This window comes from Notothenia coriiceps, unplaced genomic scaffold (genome assembly GCF_000735185.1).
Source record: "Notothenia coriiceps isolate Sejong01 unplaced genomic scaffold, NC01 NC01_scaffold00000724, whole genome shotgun sequence".
Classification (NCBI taxonomy): domain Eukaryota; kingdom Metazoa; phylum Chordata; class Actinopteri; order Perciformes; family Nototheniidae; genus Notothenia; species Notothenia coriiceps.
This window is the reverse complement of record NW_011333425.1, coordinates 85,213-105,182: the sequence shown is the minus strand read 5'-3', so window position 1 is coordinate 105,182 and position 19,970 is coordinate 85,213. Positions and strand designations below refer to the sequence as shown.

Below are 19,970 nucleotides of genomic sequence, written 5' to 3'. Positions count from 1 at the left end.
GAATGGTAAAATGCAGATGACTGTACGTACATCCTCCCACAGGCACTTGGAGAGTGTGTGTGTGGGCAGCATTTTTGTAGGCGGTTGTTCATCAGTTTTCCATTGTTCCATTGGCTAGCCTCGAATACACTTGTGCTCTATGCTTGCATTTCTCTGATGCACTTTCACAGGACTGGGCAGTGGGTTCAGATGAATTACACAGTGGGAAAACATGTATTTAGAACTGGTACTTGTGTTTTTTTTTTTTTAATACTCAGATTATCAGAATGTTTAAAAGAGAGATGAGGATCTTGCCTCTAATGTTTTGAACTGCCATACCCGTGATGTCCAAGTTGTTTTGGTGCAGTTGGAGGATCCGTTCTAAAAGGGTTTTAATTCAATATTTTGCTGCTTCTTCCAATCAGATTCAGTTTTCTGCTTTCTTAGTTTAATTTTCTACTACAAATGTTATGATTGACTATATTAAACAGAAAAGGGTAAAAGGAGGAGTTCAGCTAAATGTAGTTGCTACTGCAGCTGTCAAATCAAGCAAAGTACATTGTATGTTATCACACTTGTTACATGGAGGTCTAGATACTTAGAGCCAAAGTGAGCAGGGTCTCCATGGAGTGGTTTTATGTGTTTGACCCATGTGTTTCCTCCCTGCTAGTTTTCACTCCCCATCGTATTAGACTCTCCAGTCGCTTGTCTGAGTTCATTTTGATGCTGACTGTTTTATCTTCTCCCCATGCTCCCACTGAACTATGGCCATGACTGGATTTGGTCTAATGCTAATGGTCAGCATTAGCTTTTCTCCATCGCTCACCGTTGGTTAAGGAAAGCTGTGGAAATCCAAGATGGAAAGCTCCCTAGCTTAGCCGAGCCTGAAATTGGCTTGAATGGAGGGGGAAGCAGTGGCAGGTCACCTGAATGGGTCTCAAGGCAAAACACATTAGTCTTGGCTCTGTTGTTACACCACTATACACTAAATCTCATCTGTGGCAAGCGAAGCGGTAGTTTTGACTTATCAACCATTCACTGTGACATATAGAGAAACACCGGCATTTTCCATAAAAAACACAAACACACACACTCGGGAAAAGTGCTTATCCTTAAACACTCAAATGTGGAACAACTGATTTGTTTTGCCACACATTGATGATGGCAAACCCTTTAGCAAAGTTGCCTTATCACACATCTATCAAATACCGAGCAACATTAGCATTCATTGGAGCCTTGTTTGTGTCCCCCTGGCTCTTGAAAGTCCAATATACTCTCTTAGTGTGTTCATTACCACAAGTGATACCTTTTACATAGGCTATAATTATTGATCCTTTGCTCCTACAAACATATTGATTACAGCCACTTTAATTACATTGACATATAGAAATATACTGGGTGCATTTAATTACACAGATGTGCATCTACATCATTTAAAATATTGTCATGTGCGCACGTAAAGGAGAAAGTAAATTATCTTCTATAACACAGCAACACCTCAAACCAAAAGTCAATAGATAATATATTTTTACTGGTAAGTGCTCTGTTCCTGAGCTCTTCCATGTGTGCTCTATTGATCCTTTGACCAGACAGAAGGCCCAATGTGTTGGCGTGTAGTTAATGGTTATCTATAGTACCTTACGAGTGCATTTTCTCAACAGGTAAATATTTTACAGGTTTACACTGCGTCAATAATAGAGGAAACTAAACGTTGGTATTGTAGCAGACAAACACTTCAGAAATTAGCATTCTAAATATTTTGGTATAAAGTGCAATAGCAATCCTACCTAAAAAGATATTCTAAATGTTCCATGGAACAGTGGATTCTAATTTATTTTCCCATGGTAAATTGAAATGAAATTGACTGCATGGTAGTTGGTTGGTCCCTAGATGCAGTATACAAATAAATAAACAAATATATTGACTTACAGTACAGTGTGCAACACCTACGCTACACATTTTTTATACATTTGAATAGCAATTATTTTTTAAATGTTTAGTCCGTTCCTCTCCCCGCAGATCCTCTTTCTCCTCTTTTGGGAAAATAGAAAGGAAGGAAGGATGGGGGATGAAGACGGTTTTGAACAATCGGAAGTTGAAAATAAGATTCTTAGACTGGGGCAGTCTTTCATAAAGAGATGTGGAAAGATGCTTGCTGTGGTGGGGAAGAACAAAATCTTCTGAGAGTTGGAGATTAAGACATAGATCAACAAAGGACAATACATGGCACAGACAGTTTTGCTGTAATGGGATACTGCTGCAGATAAGGGTGTAGAGACTTGGCTAAACTGAACATTTCGCTGAGTTGGCCCAATTGATTAGGACCTTTGGGAATAGTATGGTCCATATAAATCCTGCACTCTATGTGTGCATTCTTGTTTGTGTGTGTTCTGCTTGCTGGGAATTCAGCAACATACTGTAATGTGCAGGTACTATTTTGAGATGACTGCAGCACTTTCTGCAAGTTTCAGCCGGAGAACTGCAGCACTGGAAAGAAGATCAATATTTTGCTCCACTCGTTTTTATTTTCAATACCACACTGCTGAAGCAGATATAGTGTAAGGTGGTGTTTTGTTCATTGCTATAAGTCACATTAAAACCATAATCTACATGTCTATATGTAATCATCCTTTAAGTTTTGTCTCATACTTTATTTTCTTCTGCATTTCTCTTTTACTTTTTTTGGGCTCATGCTCAGTTTCTCTCTGTTTCTGCCTTTTTCTTTCCTGTCTATCTTGGGAGACATAATATAGACAGAAAAGCTAGGCAAGCAAACGCTGGCACATAATTCCATCTTCACAGTATGCCACTCACTTCTCACCCACTCAGGATAAAAAAGCAGCTCCCACATTTTAGTCTGTTAGAAAAAGAAAACAGACAGATTTCCATCCCGTCCTTTGTCGGGTCTCTCCTTCCCACCGGCTGTTATCCCGCAGATACAAGGGGCTGTTCCAGTCATTCCGGTGCTCACATTCAGACAAGCGCAGACAGAAAGACCAATATACACGGACAGCGTGGAGGGACGTCTGCATTGGTAGACAGGCAGGCAAACGGCATGACTGACGGAGAAATATTCACCACCGAGCCCAGTCAATATGTTTCACAGCGGTCTCCTGCTCTGAATGATAAGATGCCACTCACCGTTGCCCCAAATGCATTTTATTTCCAAGCCTAATCTGCTTTGCACCAGAGGTTATCTCCCGGCACCCAGACAGAGAATACCTGCAGGGGATTTCAATCAGCCTCCCTCATATGTAATTAAAAGGAAATAATTGGTTTCATTTCTTTTGTCGTCTTTTTATTTCTCCAACGTGTGCCTGCACTCATGCACATTGTTCCAACTGTCGCTACCTTTTCTTTTCTCCATTAACCACTCCAAAGTAATCTTTCCTTTTTCTTTTGTTGCCTTCTCCATTATTTTCTAAAAGTAAGTGGGATCTCATCCTAAATGTGGTTGTCTGTACTGTATTTGCTGTGTGTGTTGTAGGTCAGTGTGTTGCTGCCACCATCAGGCAGAAACATACAGCTACACTCCTACATCCTCGAATACAATCTGCATTTCACAGTTGTCTCATGCATTACCAGGCTTAGACTCAAGTATATTTCTCCATAAATACCAATGGTTACTTCATGCAGTTCTCAAAAATCCCTAACTTCCCAAACACAAACTACTGTGACAGTGTCCTTATTTCCTTTTGTATCCTGTTGTAATCTCTTCTTCATTCACATCAAGTGGCTGACTTTCCCTTTCAACAGTGACTTGTCTTGCTGTGCTGTGCCTGAACTGATTCTCTCGCCCCCTCTTTTAGCTCAAGCAAAGTGAAGCCAATGCTGACACCAAAGAGAAGCTCCCTCTACGCCTCAGGATCTTCGAGAAGTTCCCCAACAGACCTCAGATGGTGCAGATCTCCAAGCTCCCGTCTGATTTCACCGTGCCCAGGATAAGGTACACAGTCACAGGCAAATGAACGTATACAGCTCATACTTTTGGGATGACTAAAGTTGAAATATAACGCAGCAGTATGAGTGCCAGTTTAATTAAACAAAGTTGGATTACTCTTTTAAATGAAACTTGACGAAACCAATAAAAACACAAAATGTTGGCACTTTTTTTATTAGCCCTAACAGAAGAAAGACTGGCTCATCACATTGAACAGTAGTAGTTTGTGAGAACAAGACTGTGACTTGAGCATTTTAAAAGTGTCGATGTTGACACCATTTTTCAGCAGAATCTAACATACTGACAAATATTTCAGATTTGCACCTAGAAAATAGTAACCAATTTTGTGTCAGAAAGCTTCTGCTACAATATATTATATCAATTTGCACCATTATAGTTTGTTTTTATAATATAATGTGATAATTTCTTCATGTTTAAGGATATCGAGCTCTTAAGTAGGAAACGATGCCATACAATTCATCGTGTCTGTGTGTGCTGTATTTTTGTGTACCTTAGGGAGAGTTTTATGAAGCAGTTCATTGATCGTCAACAGCAGGACAACAGTTGTTTGTTCCGGCGTCTCCCCTCTGCATCATCCTCCTCTTGTGACCACTCCAAACGCTCAGCCATTGAAGACAACAAGTATATCGACCAAAAGGTACTTCCACACACTTGTTCTCTAACTTACACAAACAAACACAACAATAAGTTGAAACAGTTTTGTGTATGTTGTGTTTTTGGATGGTACACTACAGTAACAAACTATCAACTGATGGACTTTCACTTTGTGCTCTTTCAGCTTCGCAGGTCAATATTTAGTATCCGAGCTCGTAACCTCCTGGAAAAAGAAAATACGATAAATAAAATCCTACGGTAAGACCAGTCGATAGCCCCCAGCATTGTTAAAGTGATTTGCAGGTCAAACGACTACCTTAGAAGTGAGCTGCATTTGGTTAAATTGTATGTTGTTTTTTAAAATAACATTTCAGTGGCTGTAGTTCAATGCGTATTCAAGGCAGGTTTTTATTACACTTTCCTGCTCCACCTTTCAATGTGGTCATAACTCAGGAGATCATAAGATTTTGGATTGACACCATCCTTGGAGACCCCAGCTAGCTGTGTATGCATCATCCCTACCATGAAATACTTCCTAATGTGGGTGAAACGAATATTATACTGTACATGCTTGCATATAATATTATGTAGCTATACAATGCTTTAACAGCACTCAGGCTTTGTTGATTCTTCCCTCTCTGTCACACACACACACACACACACACACACACACACACACACACACACACACACACATATATATATATATAAGTGTTTCTTAATCACACCTTTTGTTGTTTATTATAACTACCAATATTCATCAAATGCCTGTATTGTCTCTTTTATTTCTGAAGCATTCTAGTACAGTTCGCTATCGTAATGCACAGAGAGAAGACAGTGAGATCAAGATGATCCAAGAAAAGAAAGAACAAGCAGAGATGAAAAGGTATCCTCACACACTTTGACACACTATCAGCCTGTACAGAAAGGTTCTGATGAAAGGAAAGTATGTTGTGCATTCACTGCTTGTTTTTAACCTACTTAACTGGTCTTTGTCTCATCTCTGTGTAGAAAAGTCCAGGAAGAGGAATTGAGGGAAAATCATCCTTACTTTGATAAGCCTCTCTTCATCGTGGGGCGGGAGCACCGCTTCAGGAACTTTTGCAGGATGATTGTCCGAGCTCGCTTCAATGCGTAAGATCAGCATATTATCTTTATATGTTCTAAGATTCTATTGACAGCGTTTCCTGGCCCAAAATGGTAACAAATTGGAATTAAGCTATTCAGTAAAAAAAATCTGTAAACTCTCTGTTGTACCAATTGTTGCTTTGTTTAATTTGCAGCATACTGGCAAAAATGGTTAATGTCTTGTCGAAATGTTGAAATGTTATTTCATTTGTATGAATTCATATCTAGATCCAAAACAGACCCCATTACAGGAGCAGTGAAGAACACCAACTACCACCAGCTGTAGTAAGTGTGATGACTTATTGATTCCTTCACTCTTTATTGATCTGTTCATTCTACAACAGTGGAATACTTATTAATTCTGCACCTTATTACCTGCCTGTTGTGCTTGCCAAAAACTGGTGGTAAGGAATGAAAATTGTGAAGTGGAGCGCTGTGAAATAGATTCCACCTATTATGCAACCTGATCGTAATCCAGCCGAGCGCAGGGTCTGATCATTAAAGTAAGAGGCAGTCCTTTGTATCAGATACTGTTTGGCGACGGGGGATTTTCACTGACATCTTTCTGTGGGAGAGACGGGCTGCTCTCACAACACACACACAGATTCTTTCACTCACTTTCTGATTCCTCTTCTCACAAATCCTCCCTCTGTCTTTGTCTGCTCTTCTCTTTTTTTTTTTTTATTATCCCTGAGTGCAAACCAAATATCTTTCTTGACCTATTTACAGTGAATATACTATTTCTCTAAAGGTTAATGTGTGTGTGTGTGCAGCGATCTCCTGGGCCTCGTCACCTATTTGGACTGGGTTATGATTGTTGTCACCATCTGCTCCTGCATCTCTATGATGTTTGAATCCCCCTTCACCAGGGTCATGCATGCCCCTTCACTGCAGGTAATAATAAGCAGATGGATCAATGGCTGCATGAGCAAGCGAGCAGATTCATAATTGGACAGATTGTTGATACATCCATGCCCTCTGTTTCAGATCGGGGAGTACGTGTTTGTGATCTTTATGAGCATCGAGCTCAACCTGAAGATCATGGCCGACGGTCTGTTCTTCACCCCCACAGCCGTCATCAGAGACTTCGGAGGAGTCATGGACATCTTCATCTATCTCGTGAGAAAACTCATCTAATATAAACCCTCGGAAAAGCTCTTTAAGCACAAGTCTTTTTTTCCTTTTTCAATAATAGCTGAGAACTATTATTATGTAAATAACAGCAGTTGTGTGGCCTCACTGTCATCCAGTTTATAATGTTCTTGGATTTCTGAAATGTCTGTAATTTACATGTGGTTTATTCAAAAGACAGTTTCAACTTTAGTATATTGTTCAGTGGGGTTGCAGTAGAACATAGTCTCATGGTTGGTTCTGATAAGGGAATTGGAGGCCAACAGGGGTCAGCCCCCTTAACATTGGGCTTGGACCCCCTGTGGCCCCCCTCAGAAAGATAAGTCTATGTAACTGACCAAAATGATGTTACTGAAACAAAATACCAGCATGTTTTTGTTTTTTAGTTGTTGTACTATGACTTTATATACGCTAAAATTGTTAAATATCTTGATCACTGTCTTTGTCTCAAATGTCCCACACTAAATGTGCCCCTCTCTCTTAATATCACTGGCCCCAGCACGGCCCCCCCGGTTAATTTGGTCTAAAACTGCCTCTGATGTAAATCACATGGTGAACCTGTTGCATGAACACACTGCACGGTCTGTAACATTATTTCTTTCCACTCACCCTCATGGCTGTCCTTGCTGTGTCTCTCTGTAGGTGAGTCTGATCTTTCTGTGCTGGCTGCCCACTGACGTCCCTCCTGAGTCGGGGGCTCAGCTGCTGATGATGCTGCGCAGCCTGCGCCCGCTCAGGATCTTCAAGCTGGTGCCCCAGATGAGGAAGGTGGTACGGGAGGTCATCAAAGGATTCAAGGAGATTCTGTTGGTTAGTGGTTAGCTATGTACACTTTCCACTTGTGTGTGGTCAAATAGTGCATATATTAAAAAAAAGCTTTTAATGTTTAGTTTTTTTTTTTGTACATCTTTGCATTACAATATTAAAATCTTAGAAGCGAGAAAAAACAATGTTCTCTATTGATATGCACTACTGACATTTGCAGATACATTTGCATAAACAGAGCTCAGTCTTGTCCATCTTTAGCTTACTTCTGACCACTCAATCAAGAGAAAACTTAAGGAAATTATTTGAAACATACCTGTGTTTCCATTGTCTAGCAGGTAGTTTATTTCTTGGACTTCGGTGCAGTATTTTATTAAACTTCCAATGAAGATGCTTGAATCCAACACTTTAAAACTGTAAAAATATCTGTAAAACAATACATATTTTTGAAAATGTCCGGCAGCAAAAGGTTTATGATTTGTAGTACATGGCTTAAAACATGTAAAAATACAACCAGAATTTGTACACTAACATCTTATTCCTCTTTATTGGATTCTGCTGATGTTGTTATCACATTCCATTTCCGGGTTTTGATTACCTTTTGCTTTGCCTACCTGTGATGTTATTATATTATCAGAAGCCTCCAGTAATTACTGATTCTCCCCAGGTCTGACTTGGATTTTCACATCAGAAGTCTCTACATGTTGCTGTCTGACATCCTTATCCTGCTCTCTAATCTCACAGGCTTATAATTATGTTTAACCTTAAACTCTTGATCGATTCTCTTGCAGGTTTCCATTCTGCTCCTCACACTGATGCTGGTGTTCGCAAGCTTTGGAGTTCAACTGTTCGCCGGAAAGCTTGCAAAGTGCAACGACCCCCATATCCATGTTCGGGTATAGCAAGAAACATAATCTCCTCAGTAAACCCCCCTCTCATTGTACGCTCCCTGCTGAGGAAATACAAGGGATATCCAAGTCAAATTCCAGTGGTTCCTTTTATATACTCCTTTTAGCATGTGCCATATATTATTATATAGAAAACCACTTAGAGATGTTTAACAGTATAATGCTCAAACAAGTCTCTACATGTTATTTTTTATTTTGGCTATTGTTCCTACTAATAATAACATCATTGTACTCACCAAGATTTATGTTGAGAAATTGTATTTTATCCATTAACTTATACATCAATAGAGAAAAATATAACTTGTCAAATGTTATGACTTTTGAATTGTTTAAGATGAGGGCTTCTTATTAACGCCACTTATGAATAATTAAAAAATACTGTCCAGTGTTATTGTTATATTATAAGATGGTTTGTTGCTAAATTAATTGTTTAAGTTTTCATACAACTTTTATCGTAAAGCACCTCACTAACAGCCACCTCTTTTACTTGTCGTGTGTTTCCTGTAAACTGTGCTGTTGATAATAGGACGATTGCCACGGTATATTCCGGATAAATGTCAGCGTTTCCAAGAACCTCAACTTGAAGCTAAGGCCTGGAGAGAAGAAGCCCGGTTTCTGGGTACCAAGAGTCTGGTATGACTTATTGCTTCTTTTTCTTTTATTACTGCCTGATTTATGGTTGTTTTTCTTCAGCCAGTGATTGATGTGTCCACTCTGTCCTTCCCTAGGGCCAACCCTCGTAATTTTAACTTTGACAATGTGGGAAATGCCATGTTGGCTCTGTTTGAAGTGCTGTCCCTCAAAGGCTGGGTGGAGGTCCGAGATGTCATAATTCACAGAGTTGGACCGGTACTGAACCTCTTGTTACTTTGACTTTTAAATCACCGCCATCAAAGAGCTCTTTTTACCTCTGACTTCTATTTTATAAGAACACTGTAACAGTTGTAATACCTCTGTTTCTGCAGATCCATGGCATCTACATCCATGTCTTTGTGTTTCTGGGATGCATGATTGGACTCACTCTGTTTGTGGGCGTCGTTATTGCAAACTTCAACGAGAATAAGGTGAGAGGCGTTTATAAAGATACAGATCCGTAGGTTTTAAGATTACTTTGCAGGTGTTTTTTTCTCTTTATGTTTCAGTAACAAGACTAAACAACAAGACATGAGAGAGCAACGTTGATGCAACAGTTACATTGTATTCATTTTAGACCACCAAGCTAGCAAAAACACCTGCTTCAGTATTCAAAATGTGTGTCTCCCACCACCAGGGCACTGCTCTCCTAACGGTGGACCAAAGGAGATGGGAGGATCTGAAGAGCCGACTGAAAATCGCCCAGCCTCTCCACCTGCCCCCCCGCCCAGGTGCTCACACACAAGATAACACACAAAGATTTACACCAAATGGTTTAAATTCTGTAAAACAAATCAGTGACAGAGTATAATGTTGTATTATTTTTTTATTGTTTTAAGTGTCGGACCCCAGGAAGAGTAGCTTTTGTCGAGAGCAAAAGCTAATGGGGATCCTTAATAAACATAAACATAATAAACATAAACATAATGTAAGCCAAAGTATGAAAGTCACGTCTTTGTCGTGTTCCCTGATTGATGGTGTGGTGTGCCTATGCATTGTTTAGCAGCACTTTCATGATTAATCCATATTTAATAGTCCTTGTTTTTCATCGAGGATTGATGCCTTGGAGGAGTAATCACGACACCCAGATGATGACTAGCAGCAGTAATAAAAAAACGGAACAGGAAGACTGATAACGCGGATATACCAGACACTGAATCATAAATGTCACAGCCCTCGTCAGGGAATCTTTCACTGAATGTATCAACATTTTACATGTTCAAATATACTACCAGTTTCTTCCACACTGGATATACATTTACAGATGAGCATGAAAGTTGAATACAATTAAAGTTACAGTTCAAGAGCTAAAAACACTAAAACCAATATTTGCCACCGACTCAAACTCTATCTTGCTAGCAATTAAATTGGAACACAGGAATAATGAGCATTTAAACTGTTGTTTTTCCTCCTGTGAATAGAGTCGTGAGAATAGAGGCATTACCCTGGAGGCTGTGTGGGAAAACGCTTGTTAGTACAGTTGAGAACTAACAGAAAATCAATGGCTTTAATTCTAGTAGCAGTGCTGCTGACTCCAGCAGTATCTAGCTGACTTTGATCCACATCCAGAGGCCCTCTGCTCTGGCTCCACTCACTCACTACTGGCAGATCATTACAGCACTGAGGCGGCCTTTACTCCCACGGTTTTAATCAAAGTACTTGCAAGAATTGTTTCTATGCTCTGGAGTCATATTCAATCATGGAGGCTGCCACTGGATGTAACATTCTTAAACGTGCACTTCATGTCCATTAGATATTCAATTTTCTGCTATGATGTGGACACATGGGGACAGTTGACACATGAAATAAGCATACGATTAAGAAAGTGCATTTGAAAGGGGAAATGCCATTTTGGAAAGCTGTAGAGCAGTGATATTCCTCCTGGGGCAAATATAATATAGTATCATTAGGTAAAGTAAGGTTGGCCTTCAGTAATAGCCAATCCCATTAGTTCCATCCCATTCCTTTTTAAAACAAGCTTCAGTTTCCTAATGGGCCCATCTTCTGTTTAAGCTACATTTTTGTTTTAGGAGCTGAAATACAGAGTTGGCCAGTAATGTTACAGTAACTACTAACAATATAAAGGTACATTTTCACTGTGATTGTTAGTTTTTAAAAAAAAAACTTTTTCTTGATACAAACCATCTACATATATAAATGCGTTTGAACCCTGCGACACAATTGTGTGTAAAAGGAACACACAAACAGTCCATTAGTGCCATCTGCAGGAGAATAAGGGGTACCACCACAAAATAAAGCATCAGCTGACTTTTCAGATGTATGAATTTGATCATTTACTCTGTCAAAGAGTCACATGCTGACTGAATGTTAATGCTGAAAATGTTGTGGTCTTTTATCTGCTTGACAGAAAACGGGGGGTTTCGGGCCAAGATGTATGACATCACTCAACACCCCTTCTTTAAACGGGGCATTGCTGTTCTGGTGCTGGCACAGTCGGTGCTTCTCTCAGTCAAGGTAATGCCTCATGTCATTATATTATGTAAATGTGTTATTCACTTTTCCTTTTTTCTATGACTAATGTATTTTGAATGACAAGTTTAAGCAAGCTGCCAAACACATATAATATGTGTTAATATGCTTTTGTTACAGTGGGATGTTAAAGGTGACGCAACATTTCCCCTTGCCACCTTGTCAGTGGTCTTCACCCTTATTTTTGTACTGGAGGTGAGCTCATTTTTCTACTCATACATCCGTTTTAACGTTTGACCATACTTGCGCCCTCTTGGAATAGACGTCTGTCTGATGACTTTGTGTTGCCGTGGTTACCCAGGTGACCATGAAGCTGATAGCCATGTCTCCAGCGGGTTACTGGCAGAGCAGAAGGAATCGCTATGACCTGCTGGTCACAGTCTTGGGCGTCATCTGGATAGTCCTGCACTTTTCCTTACTGGTTAGACAAATTGCTGTCACATTAACGGAACATTCAAAACATTTAATCAATGTTAAGTATTTTAGCTAATACTACACAAATAACTAATTATTTCCCCCTCTAGAATGCATACACCTACATGATGGGCACATGTGTGATCGTCTTCAGATTCTTTACAATATGTGGGAAGCATGTAAGTATTTTATCAAATACAACTCCAAAAAATAATGTGTATTTTATCAACACAAATATACTAATAAATGTGTGTGTGTGTGATAAATAAAGGTGACTCTGAAGATGCTGCTGTTGACGGTGGTGGTCAGCATGTACAAGAGCTTCTTCATTATCGTGGGCATGTTCCTCCTCCTCCTCTGCTACGCATTTGCTGGCGTTGTGCTCTTTGGCACTGTCAAATATGGAGAGAACATCAACCGGTAAAGATGGATCTTCTGTTTATCGACCAGACCCTCATTCTGCTTGTTCCCCCTGAAGAGCACTACATGCTGTATGCAGTAGATAAAGTCAAACTAGTCCTTATCTGATGCTGTCTTCCCTCATCGCAGGCATGCCAACTTCTCCACAGCTGGGAAGGCTATCACCGTTCTCTTCCGTATTGTCACAGGGGAAGATTGGAACAAAATCATGCACGACTGTATGGTAAGATGAGCTGTAGATCCAGCACACAAACCCACACACACATGAGCAAACCATTCATTCCCAATAATGAACAAAACTGTCAATTGTTAACGTTATATGTTGCGATGCAAAGGTCGCTTCACCTCAATTTTCTGCCGCTACCTCAATACAATGGGGGCCAATAGATGTTTCTATATTGTTCTCACAGCTAAAATAAAATACAGTTACTCTGGTTACTCCCAGTTGTACATCAAATGTGAGATACTCCACAGACCGCACTGTCAGCAGTTTCCCCCATAACTACTCTTTAGCAAAGTAATAACCCAAAACTGCTGACATGGCTGTCTGCATGGCAATATGTATCACTCTATGTTTCTGTTGTAACTTTGGTGAACCAAACCATTTACTGTGATATTTCAGGAAGCATTTGTTATGATTTATGTTTTATTTCCCTGTCCCCAGGTGCAGGCCCCGTTCTGCACCCCCGATAAACATCGCTACTGGGAGACTGACTGTGGAAACTACGCTGGAGCGCTTATCTACTTCTGCTCTTTCTACGTCATTATAGCCTACATCATGCTCAACCTACTCGTAGGTCAGTGTGTGTAGATTGATATCATTTTAAGGCCTTTGAACACCAGGAAAAGCGCTATATAAATGTCATGTATTATTATTATTATTATTTTGTGCACCAAATCAGTTTACCCCCATATTATAGGGCCTTGCATTCAACTTGGGCACAAAACTGTGTGCCTGTCTGAAAGCAATTCAAAAGGATGACAAACTTCTGGAAGCAAACAAACAGCAAGGGCTCTATTTCATACGGCTTTTTATTGCGCAAGACTGCAGCTCATAAAACACAGTTGTGGGGTTTGTCATCTCTCCAAAGAGACAATAAAAAGTTTCTCCAGAGAGTATAATGTAGTTTATTGCAGCTTATTATCAACGCAATGATCAAACTCCATCATGCAGAAATAATTATTTTTTTCTAACGTCACAGGCCATCATAGGAAGAGGGAGAGAGGCAGAATGACATGGAAGAAAAGAGTCTATTATTTGGTTTTGTGGACTGTATCTGAATATAACTCTTTTGTATGGGTGGAAATCTTGTCTGGAAAGACACAGATGGTGACTCATAAGTTAACCCTCAGATACTTTTTACAATAAGAGAGCACCTTTTATAAAGATCACTTTCTTTACAAAAAAATATCTTAAGGTCACACACAAAAGAAGCAATAGATGATAAAAGCAAGAAGAGCTCGAGTGATTGTTGTATGAATGAAACTAGGCTGGAGAATCGAGTGGAAAAAACGGTGTGAAAGGAATTATCCTTTTCTTAGGCTCTTATCAGCTTTATTATTGAAAAAGTCTGGGTTTCAATCAAGACATTATTGTGAAACATCCATTTAGTCTCAGACTCATGGCATCATAAAGACATTTAGAGCTATGAAGGGTGACAGAACATTTAGCATCCATTGTTATACTATTGCGGGTTATGCAGTTTAAAATGAAATGCTATCATTGAATATTTGCATCCGTGAGTATTAATATATTTTGCTTTTGCTGCAGCCATCATCGTGGAGAACTTCTCTCTGTTCTACTCCACTGAGGAGGACCAGCTGCTGAGCTATAATGACCTGAGGCACTTCCAAATCATCTGGAACATGGTGGATGACAAACGGGAGGTGAGAGATGTGCTATAGGACACCGCAGAGGAGAGAGGGTGGTGATCATATGGCTTGGAGCACAGGATAATATAGAGAGAAAATAAAAGCAGGATGATTGCTAATGAGTAAGGCTGAAGGGAATGAAGTGTGGCATTGAGAGATAGGAGTAAAAGTAATTATAACAGTGGGTGCTGGATTAAAAAGGTAGGCCCCCTTTCATTCATCCATAATGTCATCCGGAAGTACCGTAGGCTTTTCTGATGAATTATTTGTGGAAGCATGTACACTTATAACATACAGAGCAATATGTATCTGAGTCACTATGTAACTATGGCCTGACATCCCATAACCAATGCATGAAAATAACGAAACCTCAAGGACAAAATAAAACAGGAAATGATTGAAAAATAATAGTCACATGTCATGCTTTTCCGGTTATTACCCGTCCCCTTGCGTGTTTATGAAGGTTTTTCTGCATGTAAACGGTCTGCAGAGTCAAAACCCTCAAAGTACACCCTGTAGCGAGTAAAACTCTAACACAGAAAATACCTCCCCAAAACGCCTCGTTGGAGATACGTCACTGTACATTGATTCTTCCGGGTACGCATGATGTCAACCGTACCCGGAACCAAATGGACCAATCCGTGGAGCCGTTACGTTACGTCCGTGGAGCCGTTACGTTAAGCCCCCGCTGATTGGTCCAAATTGACCAATCCACGGACTTCCTCACACACACACTCAGTGCAGGCAGCTCTGCTGATTTCTCCTCCCTGGCTGCAGGCTGATAACAGACAGTTGGGATCGCGGCGAAATTCTCTCTGCAGACCCATTCTCACAGCGTTTATCAACCTTTTTCTTACTCAATATCAAGCCACACTTATTGTTTTTACTTCGGCTGTGAGTTTGTGTGTGCTCAGGGTGAGTTTGGCTGTGTATCGCTAAACAAGGAAACTACACCTCCACAGAGCTCAGCGCGATTCATAACGTCCCGACCAATCAGAGCACACTGTGCTCACAGGGAGGGTGGGGGCTGGAGCTATTGGAGCTACAACGAGCCGTTAAAGGCAGAGAGTGAAATTCAGTGAATACACGTAGTTTACAGAGATGCTGTATGAGAAACCAAAGTGATTTTGGAAAATTGCACAATATAAATCTATTCTAGTAGACCTCAACAATGGAATTATGATCAGTGGAAATGGCCATGAAATGGGACCTTTAAAATAAATCTAAAAGTATATTTAGAATGTAATGTAATGTATTTTTCGGTAAATAAAAAATATGCAGCATTTTAGACTTGAATCAGGCCACTGCCTTGAATAACCCAATTGTTTCATGATGTTTCCCCAGGGTTTGATCCCCACATCCAAAGTGAAGTTCCTGCTTCGACTGCTCCGAGGCCGGCTGGAGGTGGACCTGGACAAAGACAAGCTGCTGTTCAAACACATGTGCTATGAGATGGAGCGCCTGCACAGTGGAGGGGACGTGACCTTCCATGATGTGCTCAGGTGACAATGCAACACCACAACCACCTGACGTAGATACAGTGTAGAAGTGTTTAAGGCCAACCCACTAAGATAACCCAATGTAACGACAATATCAGGCGCCAACCCACTGCTGTGTAAAGTGAAGCCTATGTTGAATTAAAAATCTTAAAATGGCTTTCTTTGTAATATGAAGCAGGAGGCAAATCCACTAATTACTTAATCAATTGTCTTACATACAAATTGATGTTCATTTAGCACATTTTTGATCTACTTCGAGTAAAATAGACAATAAAGCAGTGTATGTATCTTGTGATTGACACAAATCTACCTCAGTGTTTTCCAGTGTCACTGCTGCTTACAAAAAAAAGAAAATACGGCAAAAGCCATTAAAACTGTAGTCCACAAACCAATGATTGATATCACAGTGACTGCAACCACTTCTTATTCAGAGTCTATGGCTAATACTGAGCAGTACACTCGTACCCTCCTTCACTGAATGTTTTCAATGACATATTACAGTAACTCTCTACTAGTCACGTTTTTTTTAATGTACATTTATACCTATTTTATCCATATAAAATGTTCAAAATTTCAAAAACAACAAGGAGAAAACCTGCTTCTAAAGAGAAATGGAGACTGATTTTCTTCACTATCTTGATTGCCCCTGAAAACAAATAATTTAGGGTTTTAAAGTGTAGCGTTAGTCATATAAAATCCAATCATTTTAGACTTTAGAAGTGTTCTTGTTGGTTTGGTGCTGCTTCTGTTCACTTTTGATTTCCACAGCTTTACATGTGTAAGTAGTGTTTACGCTTTAAGGCGCCGATAATCTTTGATTTTAGAAAAGCATAACTAATTCCACTAAATATGTCCCTCTTTTGGCTGTTTGTCTGTGTGTGTGGGGTGTGTTGTATGTGTGTACAGCATGCTGTCTTATCGCTCAGTGGACATTAGAAAGTCTCTCCAGCTGGAGGAGCTGTTGGCCAGGGAACAGTTGGAGTACACCATTGAAGAAGAGGTTGCCAAGCAAACCATTCGCATGTGGCTCAAGAAATGCCTGAAGCGCATCCGGGCGGTAAGCCTCTCAACAGAAATCACACAAATATGAACTCGTTCCCAGGGGAAGTTCCAAAAAAAACACATGTACAGTCCGCCGTACAGAATCACACACTGACCACATATGTCCGTATGCCCTTGCAGAAGCAGCAGCAGTCGTGTAGCATCATCCACAGCCTGAGAGAGAGCCAGCAGCAGGAGCTCAGCCGCTTCCTCAACCCCCCCAGCATAGAGACCACCTTGCCGAGTGAAGACCACAATACCAACAACCCGGACAACCCCTCGCAGCCTGAGGTAAAGCCCCACATGCATAGCAGCCCTGTTTACACACTCACACATGCTCACAGCTTGATGTACAGCAAGCGCATCATATAACCTGCAGGTGTGCGCTCGCAGTGGTGTAACAAAGGATATCTCTGCTTTGTTTAGATGAGTGGTCTCCAGCAGCTGCTGAGCCCCACGTTGTCAGACAGAGGAGGATACAGGCAGGACTCTTCAGACCTGGGGAGACCTCAGAGGAAGCTGGGACAGTGGCGGCTGCCTGCAGGTGTGTATTGAGCTTCATACTGTCTATTGCAAGCAACTCAGAGAATGTTTTGTTAAAGGGAACTGGAGAGAAGCTTTATGTGACCTTATATTACATTACATGTTAGACACTTTTATCCAAAGCTACTTACATACTCAATACTGTGGACAATCCCCACTGGAGCAATTTGGGGTGAAGTGTCTTGCTCAGGGACACAACGACATGCTGACTGCTGTGGGGTTTGAACCTTTTTTGACCCCTGATCCGAACACCAACGCACAACCCACTGTATCACACGCCTCCCACAGAGAGGGGATTTTTAAACAGGTCACTTAAAAACAAACTAATATATGGCAAGGGCCCTCTAGTATTTACTTGAACTTCTTTGATATATTCTTTTATTTGTATTTCACATTCTCACTTTAACTTTTGATGTTTATATATATTTGTTATTGTGTTTTAATAATGTTCTTATGTATCTTATATTCCAAAGTGGAGCAACTGTCACACAACTAATTTCTCCCAGGATAAATAAAGAATTCAGATTCTGAGAGGGAAAAAAAGAATACTTAAGTTGACATGACAGGACAATTTCCGACTGTGTAATCTCTGTTATTTGTGTTTGTTGTGTGTCAGGTCGCACGAGTGTCAAGTCCATAGTGTGCAAGATGAATCCTGTCAACGATGAGGCTTCTTCAGGGTCGGAGGTGAAGAAGTGGTGGACCCGTCAGCTGACTGTGGAGAGCGACGAGAGCAGCGACGACCTCATCGACATTTAAGGAAGAGGTGCAGCCTATCCTGCGGCTTTCTTCAGATGAGACGGGAAGCTTGCTGGCTGACTCAAGTCGTTTCATTTCCTCTTGCTCTCCCCTGAAAACAACACTTTTTCAAGTGTGTTTTGATCAGAGCTCTCCAAAAAGTATGGTCGGCTGTGCGTGCAGATACTGCCGCTGAGGAGCCTTTTTGACATGCAGGGAGGATTTTGCACCTCCATGTTAGGTATTACTTTTCCTCTGTGATTTCCACTCATTAAGAATGCTGAGGTTTTCTACGCAGGCACACATGGTGTTATGGCGGCCTGAGACACGAAAGGACATGTTGCATTCATGAAACAAACCAAGCTGCTGCTCTAAACGTTTTCTACTGTTCTGCTGTTTCATGTAAACTCTTCGGTAAATCCGGTAATCACGTTGGTGCAGCTACAATAATGTGTGTTGTCCTATCATGTCAATGCTTTCTCTCTGTCTTTCTGTTTTAGTCCATGTTTCTGATAATGTCTCTTCTGGTCTTCAGTATTACTCTTATAAATATCAATTTTCTTACAGTCACTTTATACCTGTTCTTAGACCAAACACATGAAAGCAACTTCTAGATTTACGACTGTGAATGTAATTAAAAGTCAAATCTATCTTCTATGTATTTGTGAAGGTCAAAACATGAAATATTTTGTAAATTATTATAAATCTATTATACAAATATTCTAATAAAAGCCTATACAGGCATTTATGAGCAAAATAGTGGTCGGATTTGATTTCCTTTACATATCAAACTTTGAGCAGACACTTCACCATCCACACTTCATTATACAAAGAATTGAGTTCAATCCCAACTGATGCTGAACACAAACAGTTTTCATCCAAAATATTGAACTATATGGTTAAAACTGTTTTCCCGGTAAAGGTTCGGCTCTAGTACAAAACATAAATCTTTTGCTAAATGTTTACCTCCCTACATGCAGTTTATAGATCATCCAGCATTCTGTGTGTCCCGCGCTGTATTAAAAACTGGTCCTTTGGTCACCAGTAAGTCCTTTAGAAATCATGTGACTTCACTATGACTTGTTCCACACTGATTCAATTTATGGGGAATTTAATTACCCCTTTATGAGTTTAAAAAAAACCTGGGATTAGACTAACGAAGGGGGTAATTGAGTGGACATATGCTGTTTAATGATTCTCCTCGCACACATCTGCTCAGATCAAACACAGTCCTCATCCCTTCCCTGGATAACACTGCCCTCTCCTGGATACATGCTGAGCTGCCCTGAGAGCTGTTCAGCATCTTTTTTTATATTGTCCCAACTTCATTCTTTGCTAGAAATACAACCAAGTGACCAAAGTAGAATTGGATAAAATCTGAGGCTGAGGTGCAAGACTTTCCCCCTTTGATTACCATGTATTGTACAACCTTTTCCTGCTGTTAAGTCATTGCTCGCCCCGCGCCCAGCACTTTCTCTCCTTCACAGCGATAACCTGATGTCAGTCCTGTCATCCGCTGAGCAGCCTCCTGCAAACCTAGATGAGCTCAGTTTGCAACCAGGCGCCCGGGTCAGAATGAAATGTAGTTGATCCAGTGGACAAGCGCTGTGAGTACTCACCACCACGCACACAAACAAACAAACTAACATAAACAGAGCTGTGTGTATTAGCCTCTCATTTATCCCCTGTGTTCCTTGATGATGTATTTCTTTCTTGTTAATTTATCAAACAATCATCCGGGGTTGGATCTGAGCTAATTGACCAAGGCACTCGACTGGTGGCTGCACCTAAAGCATTTTTCCTTAACAAGGGCCCTTGTTAGACACAGAATTAGCCCATTAAAAGAGACGGGGT

General features: G+C 40.5%; 1 protein-coding gene across 1 annotated transcript in view; it reads left to right on the top strand.

The window, feature by feature from the left end:
* Positions 1-18,876, top strand: part of LOC104957155 (sodium leak channel non-selective protein) — a 29,813-nt gene extending 10,937 nt beyond the window's left edge. The window contains exons 4-31 of the mRNA XM_010784769.1: positions 3,789-3,925; positions 4,436-4,577; positions 4,719-4,792; positions 4,935-4,938; positions 5,329-5,420; positions 5,546-5,668; positions 5,891-5,947; positions 6,436-6,556; positions 6,650-6,781; positions 7,436-7,603; positions 8,350-8,454; positions 8,993-9,099; positions 9,195-9,315; positions 9,432-9,530; positions 9,737-9,830; positions 11,468-11,574; positions 11,710-11,784; positions 11,891-12,010; positions 12,114-12,182; positions 12,275-12,423; positions 12,553-12,646; positions 13,088-13,220; positions 14,195-14,310; positions 15,640-15,797; positions 16,701-16,851; positions 16,977-17,126; positions 17,262-17,379; positions 17,995-18,876. Coding sequence (XP_010783071.1) covers positions 3,789-3,925; positions 4,436-4,577; positions 4,719-4,792; positions 4,935-4,938; positions 5,329-5,420; positions 5,546-5,668; positions 5,891-5,947; positions 6,436-6,556; positions 6,650-6,781; positions 7,436-7,603; positions 8,350-8,454; positions 8,993-9,099; positions 9,195-9,315; positions 9,432-9,530; positions 9,737-9,830; positions 11,468-11,574; positions 11,710-11,784; positions 11,891-12,010; positions 12,114-12,182; positions 12,275-12,423; positions 12,553-12,646; positions 13,088-13,220; positions 14,195-14,310; positions 15,640-15,797; positions 16,701-16,851; positions 16,977-17,126; positions 17,262-17,379; positions 17,995-18,137 — 3,159 coding nt within the window. The 3' untranslated portion in view covers positions 18,138-18,876. The remainder of the gene's footprint in view (positions 1-3,788; positions 3,926-4,435; positions 4,578-4,718; positions 4,793-4,934; positions 4,939-5,328; positions 5,421-5,545; positions 5,669-5,890; positions 5,948-6,435; positions 6,557-6,649; positions 6,782-7,435; positions 7,604-8,349; positions 8,455-8,992; positions 9,100-9,194; positions 9,316-9,431; positions 9,531-9,736; positions 9,831-11,467; positions 11,575-11,709; positions 11,785-11,890; positions 12,011-12,113; positions 12,183-12,274; positions 12,424-12,552; positions 12,647-13,087; positions 13,221-14,194; positions 14,311-15,639; positions 15,798-16,700; positions 16,852-16,976; positions 17,127-17,261; positions 17,380-17,994) is intronic.
* The last annotated feature ends 1,094 nt before the right edge of the window (positions 18,877-19,970 follow it).